At 35.4% G+C, this 17,151-nt stretch overlaps 2 protein-coding genes across 2 annotated transcripts; both read left to right on the top strand.

Moving 5' to 3' along the window:
• Nucleotides 1-7,506: 7,506 nt before the first annotated feature.
• Nucleotides 7,507-12,184, top strand: LOC132175111 (serine/arginine-rich splicing factor). The gene is made up of 6 exons (XM_059586941.2): nt 7,507-8,221; nt 8,532-8,583; nt 9,800-9,889; nt 11,120-11,184; nt 11,301-11,459; nt 11,553-12,184. Exons 1-6 carry the CDS (start codon nt 7,565-7,567, stop codon nt 11,601-11,603), a joined length of 1,074 nt encoding a protein of 357 aa, XP_059442924.2. The 5' UTR covers nt 7,507-7,564; the 3' UTR covers nt 11,604-12,184.
• A 900-nt stretch (nt 12,185-13,084) lies between these two features.
• Nucleotides 13,085-15,716, top strand: LOC132173732 (B12D protein). The gene is made up of 3 exons (XM_059585319.2): nt 13,085-13,265; nt 13,414-13,502; nt 15,381-15,716. The coding sequence occupies exons 1-3, from the start codon at nt 13,227-13,229 to the stop codon at nt 15,532-15,534; spliced, it is 282 nt and encodes a 93-aa protein (XP_059441302.2). The 5' UTR covers nt 13,085-13,226; the 3' UTR covers nt 15,535-15,716.
• The last annotated feature ends 1,435 nt before the right edge of the window (nt 15,717-17,151 follow it).

The raw sequence follows: 17,151 nt of genomic DNA, 5'->3' as shown, positions 1-17,151 counted from the left end.
TGATTTTTTGTTCAAAAATCAAAATGGTAAACAGGTAAGGTAAAGTAAGACTAGTAAGTTAAGTAAGTGAGTCAAAGTGTCAAACTGACGTGAGCTGTGGGCAGTGGGCTGTGAGTCAGTCAGTCCTCACGTGAAAAAAATCAGAAAAAACCGGGTCGGTGCCCAGCGGGTCCAGGAAAAAAAAAAAAAAAAAAAAAAAAAAAACCGGGTCTGGCGGGTCGACCCGTCAGACCCGCACAGTAATCGTGTCTGGCGGGTCAACCCGCCAGACACGAAATTTTCGGGTCTTAATCGGGTAGACCCGATTACGACCCGAACTCGATTAGCCCAAACCCAATACCTGTTTTTTCGTGTCGTGTTCGTGTCGGGTTCGCGGGTCGTGTCAAAATTGCCGGCCCTAGTGAAAGGTATAAACTATTGAAGAATCAAATAGACCAAAACACTATCACTACCTGTTAAGAAAACATCAATCTCTAAGTTTGCTTATCTATAAAATGATGCATATCCTTTCTCTTTGAAACCAAATGTCTTGCTGTATTGACTCAGGCTCCATACTCGACTAGTCAGGTTAAGCAAATGCTCATATGCAAACTAAGTAATACATAATTAATTATAAATCTCATAATTATTAAAACCTTAAAATTGCATTTATATTTAAGCGTTAGAGAATGAAAAATTCTAGACCCTTCATGATCAAAGAGAGAGAGCAATCATTAAAAAGACCTTGATTCAATTATAACATATCCAAATGAAAGGAAGAAGAATCAAGCAGAAACTATTGAGGGAGATTGTGAAAGGTATAAACTATTGAAGAATCAAATAGACTCAAACACTATCACTACCTGTTAAGAAAACATCAATCTCTAAGTTTGCTTATCTATAAAAGGATGCATATCCTCTCTCTTTGAAACCAAATGCCTTGCTGTATTGACTCAGGCTCCATACTCGACTAGTCAGGTTAAGCAAATGCTCATATGCAAACTAACTTCTTAAGCCGTTTAAGAGTACTTGAAGTAAAAAAAAAAAAATTGAAATAAAAAACATTAAATATAAGAGCCAGCTCGCGAGCTGGCTCGGCTCGACTTATTATTAGCTCGAGCTCGATTTTTTGGGCTCGCCTTAAGTTCGACTCGAGCTTGAGCTCGAGTCAAATTTAAACGAGCCAAACCTGAACAAGGGAAGCTCGGCTCGTTTACACCCCTAGGAATAAGTGAACTTTACCCCCAAAAACTTAAATGGAATCGTTTTTATTGACGTGGAATTATGTGTCTAAAATTACATTATTTTTCTATGACCCGTATATATAAGATTACATTTATCCTAGTTTTCGAAAAAGATTTTAAGTTCTCTTAAAATTTAAAAAATCTAATTTCCCTAAAAACCTAAGATCATTCATGTAAACAAGTACATATTCATCTCTATAAATGCTATTTTTTTCACCCATTATCCATCTTTCATTTATCTATTTTTTAAACTTATTATTGGGATCTCCCAACTATCTCATAATTAACTAATCCTTGAATTAAATTTTTTTTTTTCTTTTTTTTTAAAAAGGTAATGAATGCACTCGTTGAATCCCACCTCGTATGGCTCAACAGAAATTTGCCATATCTTGCGAATCACCAAAATCTTTAAAAATTTATTACCAAAAAAATTAAAAATAAAAAATAATGAAAATTTTTCTCCAAGGAATAACTGCAAAAGGCAAATACACATTCCAAAGACAGAATCCATCTCGGTCAGCCAAGTATCTCGTCAGGAGATTTTGTATGAAAAACACTGCACTTTCATTGAATTTGTCTTTCAATATATCCCAAACTTGCAAGGTTTTGAGGAATTTGACGTAAGCCTGAAAAGGAGCAGACCTGAGAGTCTATCTTTAATGCAATTTACTGATAACACTTCAATTCCCCACTACTTTTTTCTTATCTTTGTCTCTTCCCATATCTTGCATAATAGCATTCATATTATATATTTGAGTAGAGAAATCCTGGTTAGTATTCTTGGGTGTTCATTTTTTGGTATTTTTGTTTACGTGGCACATTTATGTCCACTTGTTTACATGACTCATTTTTCACTATTATTATTTTTAAAGTGACTTTTCATATTAAGAAGCTACTTAAAAGTTAAAAATAGATTATGGGAGTTGTTATAAAATAAGTGTGAGGGGTAATCTTTTTTTTATATATTTTAGAATAAATGTGTCATGTACTTTTAAGTATTTACTCTTTGTTGTGTAAATGCATATGACATTTCTCCATATTTTAAGAGTGTAATTTTTTATTTTGTGTTTTGTGCACATAGAACGCAAGTTGGTTACCCATCTCAATCAACTAAACCCACTAGCACTCTCCTGGTTTAAATGGAGATACAAGCAAGAGAATAACAATTAAAGTAGGAAACTAGAATAATAATTAGACTCTAATACTAATAAAAGGAGATTATACTACTTATTGAACTCCAAACACTATCTAATACAATAAATCTAATCTTAGAATACTAATAACAAAACTAATCTTAAATAAAATAGACCGTTCTCCTTAGTCTTTTCATGATCTTACGTGGATATTATTTTTTACTCTAATAAAATGTCTACACTCTCTTTATTTTACTTCCATAACAATAGCATATACTATTTCTCTTTTTTAATATAACTATTAAGAAATAGTAATGTTATACACTACATTTTTATCTTATTTTGCTGATATGACACTGCTAATTAGCTTTGAATTTTTTTTTTTTTTTTTTTTTTTTTTGGGGGAAACAATGGCAGATTGCCAATATCAAATTAGCAAAGTGGCATAAAGCTAAATTAGAAAAGCACATAAGTTTTATGAGTAAAGCTATATACTACTTTTTTATCCTTATTTTACCCCAAGTTGAAGTGACTTCTAAAATAATTATTTGATTAAAATCTAATAGTAATGTATGACAAATGAATAATAAATAATGTTATATAATATCATTTTACCCTCCATTTATCCTTAAAAAATAAAAAATAATTAACAAAAAAGCTATTAAAATTGAAAGCGGCACATAACATAACTTAAGATGGAAGAAAAAACTCACCAAGGTATTGAGTGTTTGTTTGTGTATCTCTCTAGGCGTGCATAATACGCACCAATTCGTTGTATAGAAAATCATACAATAATACCATTCTCAGCATTATTGTGCATGATATCAGCTTTAGCCTTTTTAAGTATTTTTCTGTTTATTATTTGATTATATTATATAATTAACATCAAAATTCATATATATGATATGACTTCTTTTTTTAAAATTTTTTTTTTACATGTCATATGATATGACTTGAATATAATGCTTACACTTCTAAAATCTTATACACAGCCCGAACATGATTTGACCATCTATAAAAGGTGGGGTTGGATTGAGATAGATAACCCCAAATAAAAGTTGTTGACAGAAAAAGTTTGTTTTGTTGATAAACTCAGTATGATCGTAATTATGGATCCATTTGTTAAGAAAATTGTTTTAAAAAAAAAAGACATTAACATAAAAAAAAAAAAACAAAAAACAAAACAAAAACACATTAACAAAATGAGTATGAACTCATATAAGTAATTCATATAATATAGGTGGTGCGTTTGAAATAGGATAATAATTCCTTTAGCACTACTGTGTGGTTTGGTATAAACCGATATGAGACATATTAAATAACCATCGTTATATATATATATATATATAATACATTAACTATTAGATTTATGGATTCATATGGACTTTATATAAATTCAATGGTGAATTAATTCATTCACTATGGAGATGGTTAAAAGATGGAAAAAAAAAAAAAAAGAATTCTATTATTTATTAACTGATAAATACCGTCCCTAACGGGTAGTTCAATCGGCTGTGAATTGCGTCTCATGAAGTGGAGGTTACTAATTCAAATCTCTCATTCCCTTTTCCTTGTATGGATATGTCAATAATAATAATAATAATAATAATAATAATAATAATAATAAATATCCAATATATATGAAAGGAAAGAATCACACATCAAAGTAAGGGTGGCAATTCGCGCTCATGATAAATGTATAAAACTATATAGATTAACTATAACTCAACTCATTTAATTAAATAAGTTAAATTTTTTAACTCTAGCTTACTAATTTTCTGTTAAATTTGTGTCAAATTCAAATTTGTCTAGACATGAATATAATGCTATAGGTATCTTAATTTAACATTTTTATTTAAACAAAATAAGTCATTCAATTTAAATTCATTAATTTTATATTAAATTTATTTGGAATTCCAATACAATATTCGCGTAAAAAAATGGTGAGCGGCAAAAGCCTTCGTATTTTACTCTTTAGGGCTTTTTACCTTGGAAGAAACATTTTCTGACTAGAGGCCATGGCCGTGCAACTACGCAATTTCAAATACTAAAATATATTGGAACGGACGTCACCAACCGGCGGCGTCAAAAGAGGAAAGCCGTCCTCGGCCGGCTGCGAGGGTAGTAGTTGAAGGTCACCTCCCAAAATATATTATGGTACGGAGAAGACAATCTAAGTTGATACGATGCCAGGTGGTGGCCCCCAAGCTTGGAATACGAAAAAGTCACTTGTCTCTTTCTTTCTCTCTCTCAATCTCTGATATCTCTCCTCCATTTGCGTGAACGGTCAGATCTTAAATGCTCCATTTAATATCGCTGCGATCCAATCAGCTGGCTAATTGGATATGTTTCGGACTTTACGCTGCGATCTCGTGGGGATTGGATCTTATTTGCTTGGCTTTTTAGCGGAAACGTATCTGATAAAGAGCATCTCCCAGATCCAACTGGATTTGCATTATCGGACGGATAGGATCGCCCCTGGCTGTGGAGAAGAGATTTGCTTTTTTCTTTTGTTTCATTTCCGCGTGAACCGACAAAGCCTTCTAAAAGAAAACAGTTGGTTCCGTTAATTAGTTACCGGGGAGGGAGCACGAGCATATAATATATTTATATATATATTATGAAGGGAAATTTCATCAAACAAACAAAGTCTTAAAGTTTTGTTGACGTTTCATGGTTTCGAAAAAGGATGGAAAAGCAGTGTAACGTTGTCTCGGGTCAATGAGAAAGGGGTGTTGAATTATCACTGTAATTTGATTATGATGTAGCCATAGTGGGTTACAATTTACATGATCGGATCGAATCACCATTCTCTTCTCAAAAGCTTTTTTTCTTTTTCTTTTTTTCAAATAAGATGGCATTAATTAAAACGAAAGAAAAAAAAAAAAAAACCAAAATGAGCTAAATAAATAAGTCAGTCTAGTGATTTTTTGGGCACACAGGTCAAAAAATGGGTCACTCAAAACGACGGGTTTTAAAGCAATTCAAGTAACGGACGGTTGATTGAAGAAACTTTTATTACAATAAGATAAATTGGACCAAAGTCATTAAAGAGGAGCTCCACTTTAATGTCCGATCAGGGAGGTGTACTGTAATTGAAGCTCAAGGGACACTGAAGCTGGATATGATAGTCTTTATAAAATAAAATAAAAAGAAACACCGTCTATGGAGAGACGAAGAAGAAGGCGGACATGGAGTAAATGTACAAAAGAGTTGAGAAACTATTGCATGATACAAAGAGTGGAGGACACGCATTGCCCACACATGTCGGGGTAGCACATAGAGTACATAGGTACACAATGGAAGGGAATGACGAAGGGTGTTGTGGAGGCCAACGAAAGTAATGAAGTGGTAGATAGTAGATAGGAGTGTCAATTCTTGTTCATGTGTCAATTTTGGCTGGTGTCAAGGCATATATATATATATATATATATATATACATAAAGAGTATAAAAGTTAACCATAATTTGACTTGTTTAATTAAATGAGTGAAATTTTTTAACTCTAACACTCTAATTTTGTATTGAGTTCATGTCAAGAATTGCATGCCATTATGTCAGATGTTGGGTTTGAATCGTGTCGAAGTATGAGTATAAGATTATATATATAGGGCAACTCTAACTCAACCATTTAATTAAACAGTCATATTCTTTAATCATAATTCTTTAATTTTGTGTTAAATTTGTGGGTCACTTTTATAAATAAGTATTGTTATATACAGACAATTGTAAAATAAAAATATAATTTATAATATTATTGTTTGTAAATATAAAAATATTCATTGAGTAAAAAATATTTTAGTTATAACTGGGTTTGAACTTTGACGTACGAGGTGGATCGTTGTTTGATTGCTTGGTTGGGGGAGGGGCATGGCATCTTGGACTTTTTGGTAGCAAGAGCGTGGCGTCTTGGACCCCCACCGACTTTAGTAAAAGTCTAATTGGTGTCCAACAGCAGTCCCTATCATAATGAGAGTTATTTGCCTTTTCTAAGATTTGCTGAATCCACTGCCCCTTTTCTTTTCCTAAATCCATCCCAGCAGGAATTTTCAGAGATTGTCTTCATTATGTTTGTTGCTTAGCCAATAGCCCCGGTCAAACAAGCTGGCCACAGAGACAGAGAGAGAGACTTGCAAACCCTTGAGTGCACCACCCTTTTGGTCTTTGTCCACTCGAATATATATATGGGGAGGAGGAGGTAGATTAGTAGATACAAATACAACGTATCTGGACTCTACCCACCTTTGAAATGTTTTGGGCCCAGTTGAGGGCCAATCGGCCCAAATGTGGTATTCCCTTAGAGAGAAATGATATATATACTCTCGACCATTTTGAACCCACTCAGTATGTAAAAAAAGGAAGTGAAATCGCGAGAATGCCCAGAGCCCATATAGGTCCCCTTGACCTTCTATACATGCTTACTCCAGCCCACTTGCCAACTAAAGATAGGAGCCTTTATAAAAGTGTTACGATCCTAAATGTCTCACATGGCTTCAATACAATATTAGTCATGTATATAAAAGTTATTGGACACCATCCTCTTGCAAGCCAATTTTCAATAATGAGTTATGCTTAAGGCTTAGGTACACAAACTCTCACATTTCTTGCTTTTATTTTGTTCATACACCTGATCAAAAGTACTCCCACTAATTTAAGCATCGAAGTGGTTCCGCCATCACCCCAGCATGCCACTCTAACCCTTGACCTTTTTTCAGCTTTCTAACATCGAACATCTATCGTAATAAATACGGGAAGACAATCTATCTATGTTGTAACATCTTTGAAGGCTTCTTTACTGATTGTAACATTTTTCTATTTTTCAAATTTGGAGGTTCCAATTTGAATTCTGATGGCTCCATCATTTTTTGCAAGGACAAATGTTTGTCCCCTTTGAACCGAATGTAGGTGAACTGCAAACAACCATGCTTGCAGTTTAGCTCCGGCATTGAGCTTGAGAGAGACAACATTATTAGAAAAAGGTCACTCATTGACTGTAGTGCTTGTATCCAATGGGCCACTGTTTAACAAGGCCCAATATATGTTCAAAAAATGGAGGCCCAAAAAAAAAACAGAAAAGAAGAAAAGAAAAACCCCACAATGTTTCCAAGTCCACGACGCCGTTTCGACAAGGTAAAGCCGACAAGTCAACCCAACTAACTACCTGCTCTAGTGCTCTGTTTTTTGGAAGAAAGGAAAAAGTCGCAGGAAAATGGAGGAAGAGAAAGCCGCGGCGTACTACGAGGAGCTGACTCGCAAAGGCGGAGGAGCGGCGAGATTTAAGCAAGGCCTCGGCTTCTCGTCCTCCTCCTCCTCGGCCTCGGACAATGCTCCAACCAGGGGCTCGGCTCTGCCTACCTCGTCGTCCTCTTTCCTCAGCACCTTCGTCAGGGCCTCGAGCCCCACCAAGGCCTCCGAGATACAGAAGCAAGCGCAGCTCGAGTCCATCCAGAATAAGCTCAGGAAGAAACCTAGCTTAGCAGAAGAAGAAGAAGAAGAGGACAAGCGGTCTAGGGTTTCGGAGAGGGGAGAAAGGGAGAGGGATAGGGAGAGGCATTCGAGAAGGAGAAGTAGGAGCAGAGAGAGACATAGAGATAGAGACAGAGACAGGGATAGGGATAGGGATAGGGATAGGGAGAGGGAGAGGGAGAGGGATAGAGAGAGGAGGAAGAGGAGGAGAAGTGTGTCGCCGAGGCGGGACCGGAGGAGGAGCCGGAGTGTGTCGCCGAGAGAGCGAGAGCGGACGAGGTCGGAGAAGAGTAGGAGTGAAGACGGGGGGGATAGGGACAGGGATAGAGGGGGTAAAGTGGGGAAGGAGAGGAATGGCGGGGTTGAGTATTCAAAGTTGATTGAAGGCTATGACCAAATGGTATGTATGTTTCTTCCAGTTCATTTGTGATTCGATGTCTTTTTGCATAGATAGGAAGCTCTCTTATTCTGCTAACTGGCAATTCAACTTTGTTTTAATTTTGTTTTAAATTTTTATGATTTATATGCATTGGAGTAATTATTGGAATTTTCAATGTGATGGGTGTCAATGTAGGTTGAGCATTGACTGCTTTTGAATGTTTGAATTGACTGTAAAAGAAAGAATTGAATCCACAAAAATTGTTTAATTTCTATGTTCTTACCATCAATTGTTGAAGTATGACTAAAAGCTGTCTCTCTGTTGTAAACAGACACCAGCTGAAAGAGTCAAAGCGAAGATGAAACTTCAGCTTGCTGAAACTGGTAACGTATTGGATCCTTAGTAAAAATGTTTCTTAAATGCTTACCTTTGATGTAATTTAGGTAAATTGTTGCAGCGATTTCTTTATCCTGAATTTGGGTATTGGTTATTATTTAATTAAATGAAAGCTGGTATCTATTTCATGGAGCTCTGTAAAGGAGTTAATGAGTTGGGTAAAATCTCAAGAATAGCTCTAGAAGGAGGAATAAAGGCGGATGCTTGTTACGGTCACCCAGTATGCTTGAGCCAAAACCAGACAAATTTAGCAGGTTGTGGAATTACTTGTCTGTGGTCAAGGTCTTGTATTTTGAGACTCCCATGTTTGGAGCGTGCTAGCTGGTATATAAAGTGATATAAGCATGTTCATAGACACACACACACACCAACGAACACACTTCTTTGTTGAACACAGTTAATATTGGGAGAATTTTCTGGCTATTTAAATACTTCTTGTGATGTCTATGTATTGTATGTTATCAAATTGAAACATTTGGAAAGATGTTGAAGTTGATAATACTTTTGGAATTTCATAACCAGTATAATGTATTGCAGGAATGATAAATTCTATTCTAATGAATTACAATACCCCATGATATTTAACAAGTGTGCTCTGAAGTTGTGCAATTAAAGGGAAACTATTAAGATATGTAGAGAGGACTTTGGGGATTTGATTATTTTAGTTGTACTTGATTGTGCAGTCCACTCTTTGTTGGTGGCCAACTCTGTGGAAGAGTGCCAAATGGTGTGCTTCTTCAACTTCTGCACATGATGTTATTAATTTATTACTCTTCCTTGTGATCTTTGTGCTTTACTGGTTCTGGAGTGACAATGTATGCTTTATTTTGAGGAAGCCTTTGTGAAGGGCTTTAATTTCTTTGTAAATGAAGTTTTCGCAACTTCACCTGCGGAGAGATTCTATAAATCAGTACAAAAAATTGACGAGTCTTAACTATATATGTACTTGTACATAAGGAGTTGTCAGCTTATCGTTCTTTAGAGAAAATTGAAGATTCATATCCATCCCACCCCAAACCCCACCCCCCCCCCCCCCCCCCCTTCCCTTTTTCTCTTACTCCCCTTCCCCCCATCCTCTCTTTGAGTGAAGGAGAATTGTAAAATACAGAGATTAACAGTTAAACTTGTGTGTAGAATTGCCAAGTAAAATTATTTTTCTTTGCATTATACACTTTTCCTGTCACTAAATCACTTTTTATACAGCTGAAAAGGATGCAACAAAGGGTTTGGGCTCAGGTTGGGAACGGTTTGAATTCAACAAGGATGCTCCACTTGATGATGAGGAAATGGAAGGTGAACAATTTATGTCTGTTACATTGCCTTTTGAATATCTACCTGGAGATAAATTTTGGTCATGCAAGTCTCTCTTTTATTATTTGTGTTGTGAGTGCACTTGTGAGTGTTAAGCCCCACATTGAAAAAATATAAAAGAAAATAATACTTAATATACCTAAGTAGCTTAGCCCATTAGCCTATTTGCTTAGACTTTTGGGCTAGAGTTGTGTTCAACTATGTATATTAATGTACTCTTGGTAAAAACTCTATAACCGCTTTATCTCCCAACAATTTGCATATGTTAGTGTTTTTAGAATTGGATATACATGCTTTTTTTCCCAATCTGTGGGTTACTTGTTTCTGGCTTTCTTGTGCATTCCTGTACTTGTTGTTTGATCAGTTGTTGAAAGGTGTTTAGTACTTTGGGTTTCTCCTTGCAACATAATCTATTGCTTTCTCAAATCTCAGCAGAGATTTTCATTTTATATTGTACATTATATGCCTTCAGAGATAGTTCTTTTTGTGCGGTTGAGGTGCAATTCACTTCGCAGCTTAGTTGTAAACATGGTATATTTATTCTGTAGTCACCAATTAAGACACTGTTAAGGTCTTTTCTGACATAAAAGGATACCATAGGAATTCACAAATTTCTAACAGGAATGAATAATTACGTGAGTTTCAAAACACACTACTTTTAAGGAATTTGCTATTTTGCTTCTACTCAATCTTCTTGCCATCTTTTGAGCACCAAGTTAATTGATAATTTCTTCTACCTTTTTTATTCACTGAGAAGATGGTGGTGGCTTTGCAGTTATGGAAGGTTACCTTTCATGCGATAAATTTTCTTCGCTATAGAACATATTTATTGGTTTTGTTCAAACAAGAAGCCATTGTCTTAACAAGAAATGGCTTAACAAGAGATTAAAAACTACAAATTTATTGGATTATCCCAAACACCTAAAGACATCTCTACACTGAGTATAACCTCCCAAAGGCTTCTTGTGCTCATGCTATGATCTTGTAAATAATTTAGAATCCAACCATATGGCATAAAGAGGGAGAAATTCCATAAGCACAGCATTGGATCAATCAGATTGTAAGTTAGCTCAATCTGAAAGACATCATTATACTTTGAATATGATTAAGGACATGAAAATCAGATCTACTGTGTATGTTGTAACCACGAGCTCTTATGAGCTTTGGGTGAGAAAAGCAGAGAACTGATAATATGTGTTACCCTGTCCGCAGCTGCAGAAGATGACAAGGTGTTAGTCAAGCACATTGGCCAGAGCTTTCGCTTTTCTGCAGTAGAGGTATTATGCAGCATATTTTCACCTATTTGTTATACATGATAGTTTCCATTTGATAATCAAGAGAGAGAGAGAGAGAGAGAGAGTTTCCAATGTAATTTATATTTTGTAATATGTAGGCAAGAAGAGAGGAACAAATCAAAGCTGCTCACGATGAGGCCATGTTTGGAGCATCATCACTTCCACCTTCCATAAATGCAGAGAGTGAGCCAAAAGTGGAGGACAGCGAAAAAGAAAGCAATGAGAATGGCCTTGTCACAAGCCTCTTAAGCGAGAAGGCAAGTAATTTCACCTGCTTTTGGTTTTTTGGGGGAGGGTCTGTTTTTGAGATTGCTAGTGCATGATTCAGGTGATTGTTATCGTGGTTTTAGGTACTCGCAAAGCAACAAGGATCTTGGCGTGACCGTGCTCGTAAAGTATAGGATAAATTGACAAGCTGATGGCCAGTGTAAGAGACTGTAACCGAGGATATTGACTTCAATTGCCGCATGTCACATGCTGGAAGTCTCATCTAAATGTTTCATCAGTCATGGTGGAGAGATAATGAAATTAATCGGAAGAAGCTTCTGCTTGTCCATGAATCTGCACATTGCCGAGTGTATTCTACTGATGCTCATCACCATTGTACAGCTAGGCTCATCGGTGGAAAGATTCTGATTATCATCCAGTTTTTGGGGTCTGAAAGATGAAAAGTCCTGGTATGTCTGCCACACATTTGTGAGAAGCAGGGGCGCTTAATTTTGTACTGTTGCGTATTTTTCATGAACTGTGATCTTCGACCTTCTGCTTTTTTTGCCCATTCCTCCCTCTGCTAGGCAGACTGCTTGTATTTATATTGCGTAATACACCATACAACCATTAGTGAATTGATATGTTCGTAGTCTCCAACTCGACCTGTTTAAAGTTCAGGTCATTTATTAAACAGAAATTAATTTAGACTCTTTTATTAAACGAGTCAAATTTGTATCGACTTGTATAAGTTCATATAACTTCATTTTTATTATTTTTTACGTAATAGATAAAGTAGCTTTTAAAATCACTATTTGATAAAAATTTAATAAAGATTCATCACAAATCAATGGTGATTTTTTTTTTTTTTTTTTTTTGACATGTCCGCACAAGAAGGGAAAAGGGGATTCGAACTAGTGACATCTGTTTTATTAGGCGTAGTTTTAGCCGATTGAGCTACCTCTTGAGGACAAATCAATGGTGATTTTAAAGTCATTTATGAGTGTGGGGAAATAAGTGAAGAAATTCAACATATAGAGATTAGATTGTTTAAGGTTTGGATTAATTTATCTAATTAACTCAAATAATAAAATCTTAACAAATAACAACAATATAAATTTATGAAAATATTAAACAATCACGATACTTATTTTTTATATAAAAAAAAAGGGATAAATTAATTAAGTAGTTTGTGAACAAACTCGAGTTCATTCAAAAAAATAAATAAATTTGAATAGATTATTTAATTCCATGATTAGTTCAAACTCAACTTGCATTAAAGGGCTCAAACAAGTAAAACATTTAATTAAAATATGAAGTAAATGATAATTCTACTATCATGTTTAATCACCATTATTTAAAAAACTCAAGCAAATAAAAATAAATAAATTTAAACATTTAATTTGTATTATGCGGAATAGAATTTCATCAATCAATTCTAAGCTCCATCACAAAGTAAGTAGTACTGGCTGGAGAAAAGAAAATGCTTTCTTGGAGAAATTTTATTTTACATCCATTTGATGAAGTGGGTGGCTACACATCCCTTTCATACAATACAAGAAGGAAAATGCTATTGTCACGAGCCAACAGAAACACGATTCTTATACGTGTCCACTGCTGATTCGTTTACTGGTCACTCAAAAACCATGGGCCGTGTTGTACTCTCTCTCTCTCTCTCTCCCCATCACAGCCAATCCGGTTCCATCATTTCCAACAAAGGGCAAGTACGCTGATAAAATCGCCTCCTCTTCTTCTCTTCTCTTGCTTGCCTTTCAAAGCTGTTCACTCTCTCCGATTCCTATCGTACTGTGCGTCCAATGGCTTCATCCACACCAAGCCGATGGCTGAGGCCTGAGGTGAGCTCCTTTCCACCCTCGATCTTTCTTCAAACGGCTGGATTGAACATTTTCTGTGACTCGATTTGAACGACTTTGTTCTTTCTATAATTAGAGTTTTAGATCTCAAGCTCTTTACTCATGTGTATGTATCTATGCATACGTGCAGGTTTATCCTCTGTTCGCGGCCGTAGGAGTTGCCGTAGGGATCTGTGGGTTTCAGCTGATCCGCAATATCTGCATCAACCCTGAAGTCAGGTCTCTCTCTCTCTCTCTCTCTCTCTCTCTCTCTCTCTCTCTCTCTCTCTATATATATATATATATATATATATATATATGCACTTGTATACGCATGTGATTATGAGTTTGTATAGGTAAAATAGGTTTGAGCTCCCTGAATCAGGTGTGAGTTTGTTATTCTATTTTTTATGCGATTAATAAATTAACCTTAATCTGTCTCCTATTTATTTATTTTTAATGATTCTATTATTGTGTTGTGTAAATGCAAATTGTGTTACTAAACGACGAATCTTGCTATTAGTCGCTGAATATTTGCGTTCTTGAGCTTGTGAGAAGCAAGTGGAAACACTGATTGAAGGAATAGATAGGATATAGATGGTTTGGTTGTGCGGAACAAAGAAAATTGGTTATACAAACAATTTAAGCCGATGGTGAGTGTTTGAATAATGGTTAAATGATTGAATTATCATTTCCAATCAGCTTCAGGTTAAGTGTTGATTTATCATGGTGTCAAGATAGGTGGCTCTGAGTTTGAACCTATCTCTGTTCTATGTCTTAAGCTTAAGTTTTTGGGACACATGAGCGAGAATACACTCCATAAACTCAGTTCCAACGAATAGCAGGATATCAATAAAGGATTTATGCATCCAACTTTGAGCTTTTGGAAGTAAACTTCATTGAGTGTATGGTTGATGTGGGAATCATTATTTTAACCAAGTGTGGTTTTAGTTGGAGCCTGGAGGTACAATGATTTACTTATAAAAGAAAAAGTGGAAGGTGTAATGACAAAATAGTTATCTTAATTATGGCAATTTGTTTGCCATATTCAAAGAATGATATTGTAGGTATTCTTTATTTTCGTGCAAGATTTTTGTCACTTCCCTTAAATTCAGTTCTATTAGTCAGATTGAGTAGGGATTGTGATCCACAACAATTATCTGCCCGAATTGCTAGTAATTGAGGCAGGTAATGTGAGAGGTCGCATATGAGACTCACTTGTTCATATAGGTGGCCAGTGGATCTCATATGAGGTTTCTCACATTACCTGCCCAAGTTGTTAGCAATTTGGGCAGGTAAGTAATTGCTGTGGATCCTTATCTATTGAGCCGTTAGTTTCCATAATTGCAAAGCTTAGCCTAATTATGAGCTGATTGGTAGGGAAACAAGGTGAGTAGTGATTTTAATCCAAATTTAAATGTGACTAATTTAGTTATGCTTAAGTTTGTTTCAAGGCATATATTATGATGTTTTGATCTTATATTAACTAGCCTTTAACCCACGCTATGCACTGATGTTTTTCCGTTGTATATTAATATATTAGCATCTAACGTGCTATTATATATTTGATATACACACAAAAACATGAATGTGTACAAATTAATAGATAATTTACAAATTAGATAAGAAAATGTTAAGTTATTGGATCAAAATGCTATATACAATTACCAAGTTTGTAAGCATGATGTTTTTGAACCTAAAACAGATAAACTAACAACAGTTTGATTTGGACATTAATACCACTTGACCTATTAATATTATGATACTAAAGAAATCCTATTAGATTTATAATGTATTCTGATTTATGCTTATATATTATATAAGCATTTTACGGATACATTAGAGGGAAATTTGTCAGCATTTTAGGCTGCCATTTGTCAGAATTCTAAGCTATTCTCTTTAGGCTTTTGCACTTATCAAAAAAAAATATATTGGACATTGAATTTTTTTTTTTTTTTTTTTGCTTTTGTTTGGGGGATTTAGTTAAGTTTCTAGGGTTAAGTTTCTACTCTTTTATCCTTCACTTATATGCTTAAGATAATCGTGTGAGGAACTGTCGTGTAAGTGGTAATTATCTTGCATATGTGATGCATAATTTTTTCTTCTTTTTTAATCCAGAGTGAACAAGGAGTCCAGGGCCGCGGGAGTGCTGGACAATTTTGCTGAGGGGGAGAAGTATTCTGAGCATTTCCTGAGAAAATTTGTCCGCAACAAGTCCCCGGAAATTATGCCATCCATCAACAGGTTCTTCACAGACCCAAGTCGAAACTAAATGCTTGAATAAAAAGAAGCAACTGAGACGTTAATTCTAGACTGGTTGTTTGCTATTGGAAACTCTGAAATTTGTGTTCAGTTAATGTGATTGAACTTATGCCTTGCAGCTTGCAGCTTGCAGGTGGATAATAATATGAATTTGTATCTTATACGAGATGATTAACTTTGTCCTCCTGGATAGTCGGACCTGTTTTGAATGGAATGGTAGATATTAAGTTCATTCATATATGTCATGGCTAGTTAGAACATTCAGCATTTGGGGATTGGGCTGGATTTTACCCCATCCCTCCCCCAACCAAATTTCTCATTGCTCATGAAGATGGACAGTCTCTGCAGAAGAGTCTCTGGAGACGCATATAGATTTGGAAAATAGCTGCTATCAATATTCTGTCCAAGTTGTTGGCGAATAGTCTCTATTTTGGAGATGCCTATAGATCTGGAAAGTAGCTGCTGACGGAATTCGACATAATAAGCATTGGTCGCCATCTATGGCGGACAAGTGCAAGTGCAACCACTAAATGAGATGACTCATTGACAATTTGAGGAATTAAATCCGTCTTATTTTTATCATAATTTATCTGGGTATTGAAGCAACACAAATTGATGTACTACAAGCTGTAATGTGGATCAAAAGGAACCCCAACGTCAACTTGTTTTTTGTCCCCAGAATGCCTGATATGGATAAGAGAGCTTTTCCATTTGAGTTTACACAACTTGGACTATTACTAAGGGTGCGTTTGGGAGTGCGTTTTTAAAAAAATAATCTGCGATTTTAAACTAAATCGCAACTTTAGGGTGTTTGGGATTACGATTTTAAAAACGCAAATTTTAAAATCGCAAAAAAATCTGCGATTTTCATAAGCTGATTAGAGGGTGCTTATTTGAAAAAGTGCGAATTTAAAACAAAATCACGATTTCTATTAAAAAGATATTTGGCGGCTTGGCGCAATAGTTACATTTTTTAGAACGAGAATGAAAAAAAATACCAAGAATACCCACTTAAAATATATTTAAAACCTTTCTTTTCTCTTTTTTTTTTCTGTCTTGTTCATCCTTATTGGTAATTTGGTCATGAAACCGCAATTATATGCTAATATTATCCAAACACTCGGTTGATAAAAAAAGTACTTTTTAGTATGTTTTACCAAACGCCTGTGCAATTTTAAAAAGTAGCGATTTTAAAAACGCAATTTTTAAAATCGCACTTATTGAAATCGCACTCCCAAATAGGCCCTAAGTCATGAAAAATTACAAGACAAGATTTTTCCTTAATTAGAACACCGGAAAATAATGTTCTCCAAAATCATGGGATTGAAATTCAAGATTTCACATGTTGCCTTATATTCCCACTACTACCGGTGTCCACTTCTCTAAGGTAAAGAGAGCATAAAGAATGTTGGTGCGATAAGCTTTCTTCCACTTGCTGGATTATTTTTCTTTGGTGCCGGTGGGGGAGGGGGGGTAACGGAGACCGGAATATTTGCAGCTTTTATCATCATCCGGGTCTCATCAGCCGACTTTCAAATCAACGCTTCATCCCTAGCCCCAATCCCCACCCACCAAAACTAAAGAAGAAGAAGACAATTGGCAAGTGAGAATGCACACAGTTATGCAG

This window comes from Corylus avellana, chromosome 3 (genome assembly GCF_965113065.1).
Source record: "Corylus avellana chromosome 3, dhCorAvel1.hap1.2, whole genome shotgun sequence".
Taxonomy (NCBI): domain Eukaryota; kingdom Viridiplantae; phylum Streptophyta; class Magnoliopsida; order Fagales; family Betulaceae; genus Corylus; species Corylus avellana.
The sequence above is the reverse complement of the archived record's forward strand: the minus strand, read 5'-3'. Positions and strand labels throughout refer to the sequence as shown.

Coding starts and splice junctions, on each gene's coding strand:
- LOC132173732 (XM_059585319.2), top strand. CDS start 13,227: ATGGCTTCATCCACACCAAGCCGATGGCTGAGGCCTGAG. Junction 13,266..13,413: donor GCCGATGGCTGAGGCCTGAG/GTGAGCTCCTTT, acceptor GCATACGTGCAG/GTTTATCCTCTGTTCGCGGC. Junction 13,503..15,380: donor TGCATCAACCCTGAAGTCAG/GTCTCTCTCTCT, acceptor TTTTTAATCCAG/AGTGAACAAGGAGTCCAGGG.
- LOC132175111 (XM_059586941.2), top strand. CDS start 7,565: ATGGAGGAAGAGAAAGCCGCGGCGTACTACGAGGAGCTGACTCGCAAA. Junction 8,584..9,799: donor ACTTCAGCTTGCTGAAACTG/GTAACGTATTGG, acceptor CTTTTTATACAG/CTGAAAAGGATGCAACAAAG. Junction 11,185..11,300: donor TTCGCTTTTCTGCAGTAGAG/GTATTATGCAGC, acceptor TGTAATATGTAG/GCAAGAAGAGAGGAACAAAT.